This window comes from Oryza glaberrima, chromosome 7, assembly GCF_000147395.1.
Source record: "Oryza glaberrima chromosome 7, OglaRS2, whole genome shotgun sequence".
In the NCBI taxonomy this organism is placed as follows: Eukaryota; Viridiplantae; Streptophyta; class Magnoliopsida; order Poales; family Poaceae; genus Oryza; species Oryza glaberrima.
In genome coordinates, this window is record NC_068332.1 from 17,917,317 (window position 1) to 17,926,242 (window position 8,926).

General features: G+C 38.8%; 1 protein-coding gene and 1 long non-coding RNA gene across 2 annotated transcripts; one reads left to right on the forward strand and one right to left on the reverse strand.

Moving 5' to 3' along the window:
• Nucleotides 1–2,037: 2,037 nt before the first annotated feature.
• On the forward strand, nucleotides 2,038–3,523 carry LOC127780259 (putative disease resistance protein RGA3). Its single transcript, XM_052307183.1, has 2 exons — nucleotides 2,038–3,355; nucleotides 3,465–3,523. Exons 1-2 carry the CDS (start codon nucleotides 2,038–2,040, stop codon nucleotides 3,521–3,523), a joined length of 1,377 nt encoding a protein of 458 aa, XP_052163143.1.
• A 3,090-nt stretch (nucleotides 3,524–6,613) lies between these two features.
• Nucleotides 6,614–7,329, reverse strand: LOC127778404 (uncharacterized). The gene is made up of 3 exons (XR_008018506.1): nucleotides 7,088–7,329; nucleotides 6,886–7,016; nucleotides 6,614–6,717 (listed from the first exon to the last, which is right to left on the reverse strand). It is a non-coding gene; the product is annotated as an uncharacterized LOC127778404 (long non-coding RNA).
• Nucleotides 7,330–8,926: the final 1,597 nt, after the last annotated feature.

The window sequence follows — 8,926 nt, forward strand, 5'->3', positions numbered from 1 at the left end:
TTGATTTCGCATAAAAAAAATAGCTGGAGGCTAGCACCCATATAAAATTATATATTTTTAATATAATTTTAATTAAAATTTATTAAATAGTTATCTCGTTATCTTATTATCCTCGTGTTTCTAATTTTATATCAGTAGTTTTTAAAAGTCACATCAGTTGCTACCCGTACTTATGTCATATCCTTTTTTATTTACTTGCTCTATCTACCACTGCTTCTATTCATTCTTCTTGAAACCTTCTAAAATTGGATATTATAGTTCTTAGAGTTTATTGTCCTATTGGGTTTCATTTTTATAATTGAAGTCCCGTCAAACGCTGCCATTGTACTCCTTTACAGCTGTCTACTGCATCTTCTCATATTGGCCTTTGTATTTTAAAAATCAAATATAATTATCGTTTGCATTCATGTTTTTACTTTCTATAAGTTCTGCCAAAACGTCAGCGACTTTATCACTGTACTCCTCTACGGCTTACCCGCTGCCGCCCTTCTTTATTTTCATTGAGATTTTAAAATCAAACAAGATTATTGTTGGGGTTGCACGCATCATATTTTACAAAGCAGTCGGTATATCACTTGGATCATATTATTCAGGGATTCACACCACATATGCTATATATTAATATTAAGTCACTCGGTTGACTACAATTATCAAAACCACTCAGTTGGTTGGATTATTTATTCCTTAACTATATACTTAGTTTGCTTAGCTAACCACATAGTCGGGGGCTACACCTATTACGTGCATCTAGTCGATGCACCTGACTTTATTTTTCAGCCCTCCACAGTCTTCAGATTTGGTAAAAGTACTCGGGAGACCATGGTAAAGATGATTGAAGCACTCAACTTTGGAGTAATCTGGTTCGAGAGAAGATTGTCTTTTCGACTGTGAAGGTCTCAGGGGCTACTGTGGAGATTATGGGTACCCCATACCCACACAACATGGTTATCCGACTGGTTATAGGGGATAACTTATCTCTATAAAATATGTAACAGATAATGACTTGGGTATTGCGTTTCCTTGTATATTATGGAACGGCCTAAAGTCCTGGTTTGATAATATTGTAAAGTAGATTTAGGAAACCGATATCATATTGGTTAAGGTTTCTATCTTGTAATCATGCCCCCCATCCTATATAAGGTGGGCAGGAGGCCCTCTAGGGGGTATGACACACAACCAGATCGTCAGATCTACAATACACTTGGCGGATTCAAATCCCTAAACAGAGTAGGGTATTACCTCTCATTGAGAGGGCCTGAACCTGTCTAAATCTTTGTCTCCGCATCTATCCACTTTTAGATTCCGTGCGCTACCCCTTTTATTATTGCCGAATTCATGTTTCGACAGCTATCCAGAAAACAAAAGCGCACCTAACGTTTTATTATCAATGCTCGTCAACATAGGCATGGATATGGCCGCACCCGCGCTGTAGATTCCTACGCTGGTCATGACCCATTCAACCACTGCAGGTTGCAGCTGATAGGATTGCGACTGTGTTGATGATTGATTTTTCCTCATGCCGACCTTGAGGTCAAGGACTGAACACACCAATAGCTTAGGAGGCGTTTAGATTAGACGCGTAAAGTTTTTGCGTGTCACATCGAATATTATATAAGGCGCCGTGTTATACCTGATATTATATAGGATGCTGTATAGGGTGTTCGGGCACTTATAAAAAAAACTAATTACATAATCTGCCAGTAAACCGCGAGACAAATTTATTAAGCCTAGTTAATCCGTCATTAGCAAATGTTTACTGTAGCACCAGTCAAATCATGGAGCAATTAGGCTTAAAAGATTCGTCTCGTAAATTAGTCGTAATATGTGTGCAATTAATTATTTTTTAGTCTATATTTAATACTTTATGCATGTGTTCAAACGTTCGATGCGACATTGTGTAAAATTTTAAGGTGAGATTTAAACATGCCCTTATATGAGAATATCTGCCAATCCTCTTCTGCTAGGATGCAGTTCTGAATTCTCTTTCCTGTTCCGTGATACCGGTTGAAGCCTTGGAGTTGGAGGGGCGACCTCGACATGGTTGGAGGCGGATTGACCATCGGCGGATGGTTCGCAGGAGCTGTGATCGCCAACTTCGTGGGCAAGGCGCGTTCCATCCTGGAGGAGCGCCATGAGCTGCAGGGTGATGTTGCCAAGATGCTGTTAAACGTGCAGGGTTCCCTTCTTCATATCCGAGCAGCGATTGATGTCGCGGAGCGCAGGCTCGTCGTCGATGGTGCCTTCACTGACTGGCTGCAGATGATCAAGGGAATTGCTTCTGACGCAGAAGACCTTCTGGATGACTTCGAGACCAAGAGGATAAAAGCAAGTCAGCAGAACAAGGTTAGTGGTGTTCTGGCACACCTGATGAAGAATTTGGTTCTTGTCGATGATGACATATACAAACTGAAGGATCTCCTGGTAAGGCTCGACAGTATTACTAGTAAGGCTGGAAGTTTTATTGACTTGTTAAAATCGAATGATTCTAAAGAGGCTTTGAAAAGGTTCCTTCCAGAAGTAGAACCCGTGTTCCTTGGTCGTGAGGAAGAGGAGGACAAATTGATGAGCATCATATTTCCTGATGCAGCACAAACTGACCATTTGGGAGCATCCAGAATGCAAGAAGTTACAATGGGAACTGCAAGTGTGAGAACTGTTTGTATTGTAGGCGAGGCTGGAGTAGGGAAAACAGCACTTGCTCAAGTAATCTATAACCATCCTAATGTAAAGGAGGCCTTCGATCTGAGAGGATGGGTCTTTCTCTCTGAAAGGTCTGACTTAAATGAATTCTTCAAGAAAATAGTTCGTTCTTTTGCAGCAGAACAGCATCCTTTTGATTCTGACATGGGTCTGGAAGCACTTCAAGCTAGTTCAGAACAGAATCTCTCCAGCATCATACAGAACAAGAGATTTTTCCTTGTCCTGGACAATGCAAAGGATAACCTGCAACGTGAATGGAGGACTCTGAGGGCAAAATTAACTGGAGGAGCAGCAGGAAGCATAGTACTGGTGACAACTAGATCAGCAGTGCTTCCAGAGAGTAAAGTTATTACTTTGCATGCCATGCCAATAGATACTCTCTCAACGATTTTGGAACATCATGCATTGGGAGATAACAGAAAAGATTGTCTGAAATCAATTGCTAAGGAAATAGCAAGTAAGATGCATGGCTTGCCTTTATCGGCAGAGGTAATCGGGAGGTTGCTCAGAACGAAGTTAGATGAAAAGCAATGGCAAAACATTTCCAGGAGCGAGTGGTGGGACAACTATGAAGATAAGGCTATCACCGATCATGCTTTACCTTCATTAACGATTGCACTGGAATTCTTAAGTGCTCATTTGAAGGAATGTCTGGGTTACTGTTCAATATTCCCATCAAGTTATTTATTTGAAAAAAATAAGTTGGCTCATATGTGGATGTGTGATTCTATGCAACAACATCATGAATCTGTATCTGAGACTAGGGAGATTCAATGGTTTGATGAGCTTTGCAGCAGATGCCTTGTTCAGCCAACAGTACTGAAGAATAAATATATTGTGAATGAAACGATCAAATATATTCTAGCATCAACAACTCAAACAGGATGTTACACGGTTGAAGACTCAAGAAGACCTAGAACCAACCTTTGTGGTTTCAGCTACATAGCAATCAACAAAGGCGACTTTAATGTGTCATTGGGCCTAAGAGAACACATGAAAGTACGAAGTATTTTAATTTTTGATGGCCAGAGAACCACCAGGCTGAATACAGCTCTTGATGCAATGTTGCCACATCGAAGTTCCATGAGGGTATTAGACTTGTCTTGCATTGAAACTAATATGGAAAGGCCTCCTGATGTCATCATAACATACTCGCACCTAAGGTACTTGGATCTCTCCTTCACTGGGATTACAGTATTCCCAGAATCATTCTGTGGGTTACACCACTTACAAGTTCTTGGTATGAGAGGATGTCGATTCAACGAGATGCCCAGAGATATGAATAAGCTAGTCAATCTGCGGTACTTATATGCAGAAGTATGCACACTCTCTTTGATACACAGCATAGGACAGCTAACGAATCTACAATGCTTAGAGGAATTTGCCGTCAATGGCATGGATGGACATAGGATAACAGAACTGAAAAATTTGAATTACCTTGGTGGCCATCTTTGTATTAGTAATCTCGATAAAGTAACATGCATTGAGGAGGTAAGTGATACTGAACTGTCTAGGAAAATATACATCCAGAAGTTGGTTCTAAAGTGGCAACCAGAGTCAGCATCATCTGATAATTGCATGCAAACACTTTCACATTTGAAGCCAAGTGGGAATCTTGAGGATCTTGAAATCCAATTTTATATGGGTGTTCTGTTTCCAGAATGGATAGCAAACCACTGTCACTTCACTATGCTACGATACATTAAATTCAGTGGTTGCAAAAAATTGGCAAGACTTCCACCTCTTGGGAAGCTTTCTCACCTTAAGATTCTAATTCTGCAGCACCTGGAACAAATACAGAGCATTGGAGATGAATTTTATGGCGGTTATGACCACGTATTTCCATCCCTTGAAGAGCTAACATTCTGTGGCATGATAAATTGGCAGACATGGTTGGATATAAAAACACCGCAAATTATTCCACGTATCAGAAAAATTGTGATAAAGAATTGCAGAAGGCTAAGTGACCTCCCCAAATCTGTCCTTAAAGGATCACTCAAAGAGCTTGAACTATCCGATTGTAAAGAAATATTCAGAAAAAGCCTATGCTGTCTTGAATATTTGGAAACTCTAAAACGCTTAAAAGTCCACAATTGCTTGGGAATCACAATTAATATCCCAAGGAAATTGTTGGCATCAATTGAGGTTTTGAATCTTCAAAATTGTAATGTATGTTTCGAAGGAGGGCAAGAACACGTTCACAGCTTAAGAAGATACTTGACCATTGATTGTGATGAAGTGTGAGAAGGAAAGAAAAGAAAAACTACTTTTCCTGCACAATCTCCATTCTCTTCAAACAATATGGATCTTGAGTCATGAAATTTCTTACCTTCTGAAGGTATGATTCCTTTTTCTCAAAAAAAAATGGCTGAATACTTTTCACACAATAATTCTATATACTCATGCCATTGAAAAATATGAGGAATATAGTTTGAATTGGTGAGTTGAAGAATATAAGACTGGTCTGTAAATTTATTAGGTCTTTACTTCCCGTTCTGCTAATTATTTGTTAGCATAAAAAAGTTATTGTTATCATCAAAAAAGCTATTCCCTCTCATCCTTTCAAAAGAACCAAATCAACTATGACATGGTATATATATAAGCCATTTTATCTCATAACTCTCTATTTTATCACCTCCTTAATCTATGTGCAAGATCAAAATACACTTTACAAAAATCAAAGGTGGTAAATGTCGTAGTTTTGTATACCTTGGTTTCAAATAGCAAACTCTTTTGTCTTCAATCATTGCATGCTTTGCAGGCTTCCATTATTTACCATTATTATTATCAACAACCAGATTTCTGGTGTGAATCCCAGTTTTTAAAGATAATTAGTGGTCTATGACGAATGCAAAAAAAAAGGTGTCAAAGCTATTGACTACTCCCTCTATCCCAAAATATAACAACTTCTAGAGTTCAAATTTTGTCCATTGTAAAAGGTGATTTTTGGCTATAAACTACACATACTGCCCCTTGGCTTCATTATCACCCCAACTAGTTCAGGCCCACAGCAAACAAGTATTTTTACCCATCTCCTTAATAGCCGTACCAAGGGATAAAACTTGCTATATTTTGGGACACATGAAGTATTTTAGAAGGCTTGGTTGAACAAAATATGTCTGCACAAAACCATATTTTGCAGGTCAGCATCTTAATGCATAGTATAAGGTTTCACCAGTAATTTTTCAACAAAAAAATTCAAGGCCCCTTGCAGTTTTCAATGGTTAAGATGGATATGTCAGTTTCTTCTCAAAAACTTAGAAACTACAGTGCCATATTTTGGTTGGCTTTCCCATTTCCACCACATCTATCATCCATTTCAGGAACATTGATTTTCTTGAATTTTGCAGTTTTCAGGTTGTTACTGTGTATAATATATTAAGAAGTCGGTGGCTAATCTTGAAGGAACAGAACAATTGAATTTTTGGAAGTGAAGAGGCCATGGTGCGGTGGAGCAGGTAAACAAGTTCCCTGACTAATTGCAATCTCAGACCACAGGAAGAGCAAGAGGAAAGGCAAACCTGTTACCGTCAGATAGTCCACTTCTGTTTATGTTCTTTTTACATTATGCTGTAATCTGATATGTACAGTTTTCTTATTGCTCCTATTAATATAGCAAAAGCACTCCACTGGATTTTCGAAAAAATACTATGTACTTCCTTTGTTTAACATTATAAGACGTTTTAGGTTTTTGAATAGGTTCGTGCGTGGATTTATGTATGTACTTCATCTATGTGTCAAAATTAATATGTATATTTGTGAATCTAGACGAGGGAGAGAGATGGAGAAGCCAAAACGTCTTATAATATGGAAGAGAGGGAGTATTATATTTTCTATCAACCTTTTAGCTCTCAGAGTTACCTTTTTTTCAGAATCATTGACAGGGTGAGGTACAATGTACATGGGAACTGCTAGTCTGCAGATTGTTCGTCATGTATTCAGATGCTACACGAATAGACCTGAATGTTTGAACTATATATGATTTGAAGAATTCGCCCACTGGAAACATGGGATCTTCTAGCAACATGAACAGGGTTCACGCGGAGATTAGCCATGCCACAAGAAAGATAAACATAGCCCGTATTACCACACAGAATGCTGCAATGCTATATTATACACAAAGAGCCGAAGAGGACAATCATATTTAATACTGAGAACGGCAGGCGCGCGATGGGGGGGGCGTACCTTAATTCCGAGTTACTCCATCAGAAAGATACCACTGCATTGTCATCGAATAGGACGCCTGCATGCCACCGCATGATTGCGGATTCTCGGCCACTTCAGATGATCAAATCGACGCCTTCATCTGTCCGCACCTGGTGCAGAGCGAAGAGCGGAGTCAGGGAGAAGTGCGCATTTCGTCGAGCAAGTGGCGAGCACCACTCACCTGGGCAAAGAGACGGCCCGCAGAAGCAACCAGCGGAGGAGAGGAGGGGGAGCTCGCCAGCATCACCTTGGCACCGCCTGCCTCGTGAACGCCGACACGGTTCGGGAGCCCGTAGGCCGTAGAGGTAGAGCGGCTAGGGCCATCGGCCTCCGCCGGCGTGTCGCCGGTTTGTCCTCTCCCTCGGGAGAGGGCGTGAGGCTCGCCGCCTCGCGCACTTCGGGGAAGAGGCAGAATGTTTAATTTTTTTTTTCTGTTCTGACCTTTATCGACACGTCTCACGCAGCAGGGGTTAGGATTTCTTTCCTTTTAACTTTACTAGCAAAAATAACTGCAACGTATGAAAAATTTCAATGAAAATATATGTTTTTATAAATAACCATGCCAATGATAATATTTATATTGATCGTTATAGCTAAGACATATCATAAGGAAAATTGAAACAACTTCAATTAATGGCCCAACCTCAGCGATGGCAACCTTACCAATGCTTAGCTTTACCTAAAAGAATTGGATTATTTATGTGGCAGCATTTATATAATCTAAAATACTTTTTTTCAATCTTACACTGCCTCTCATATAATCAATCAAAATCTTACACTGGCTCGCATGGGACGGTCAAGTTTACACAAAATAGAGCCACCGTGCAATCTTCTCTAAATATTAATTAAAATATTGTTTTTAATATTATTTTCATATAATATGTTATAAAAAATAGTAGTTATAGTAGTATGATAATTGCCTACAGAGACATACAGGGCCATAAATATAAGATATAGATGAGTAAACAAAAACCAAAAAACCATGTAGGAGATGGAAAAAATCGACGGATCTTATTTGACCCAAACGTCTTCATGGTCAGAAAAAAAAGCCCAATCAAGACTTGTCTTAGTTCCAGATAACAGAGCATTCGACCGATGCTTAAAAAATCAAACCCGACGTGGTAGACGATCGACGATACAAACGTTACGAATCTTTTTCATGGAATCAGAGTTTTCTTTTTCTAAATTCGGATTTTTTTTCATTGCACAGTGCCGAACCATTTTTTTTTTATAAACAATGGTGTTTTTCCCGCTTTGAGTCAGACTTTTTTTTTCAGAGCTGTTCTTTTATAATTGGCAATATTTTTCTCGCGTAATCATACAGTTTTCGCAAAGAAACGGTGGTTTTTTTTTCTAGCATTGAGTCGGACAGTTTTTCTTTTATCTTTTTTTACAAACAGCGTTTCATTCTAACAATTTCTTCGTAGCGTTTTTTATAAGGTTTTTCTTTCGAGCGCAGTTTATATAAATTTGAATGAAACCTTTTTCGCATTTTTTACTGGAATAGGACAGAATAATTTTTTAGCACTTTTTTCGCGCTTGTTTTTTGTCGGCACGGACGACGAAATATTTTTTAGAATCGGATATAAATCTTCTTTTCACTATTTTTTTTCTTTTTTAAAGAGAAGATGGAAACCCTTTTTTCGTACCCTATTTTTGAATCGGACAAGAAAAAAATACACACTTTTTTTTCGCGGTTGTTTTTTTCGTACAGAAATATTTTTTCGCACTTTTTTTACGGAAGCGGAAACCCTTCTTTCGCACTTTTTTTATTGGATAGTTCCGCACCTTTTTTTTCGCGGTTGTTTTTTCGTACAGAAATAATTTTTATTCGCACTATTTATTTTTACGAAAAACGGAAACCTTTTTTCGCACCTTTTTTTGATCGGACAGAAAAAAGATTCGCTCTTTTTTTTTTGGCACACGGACGACGGAAATTTCTCAAACTTTCTTGTTCGCCCGGTTTTTTAGATCGGACAACTTTGGTTTTTTCCGCCCGGTTCTTTTATTTTTTCGCACT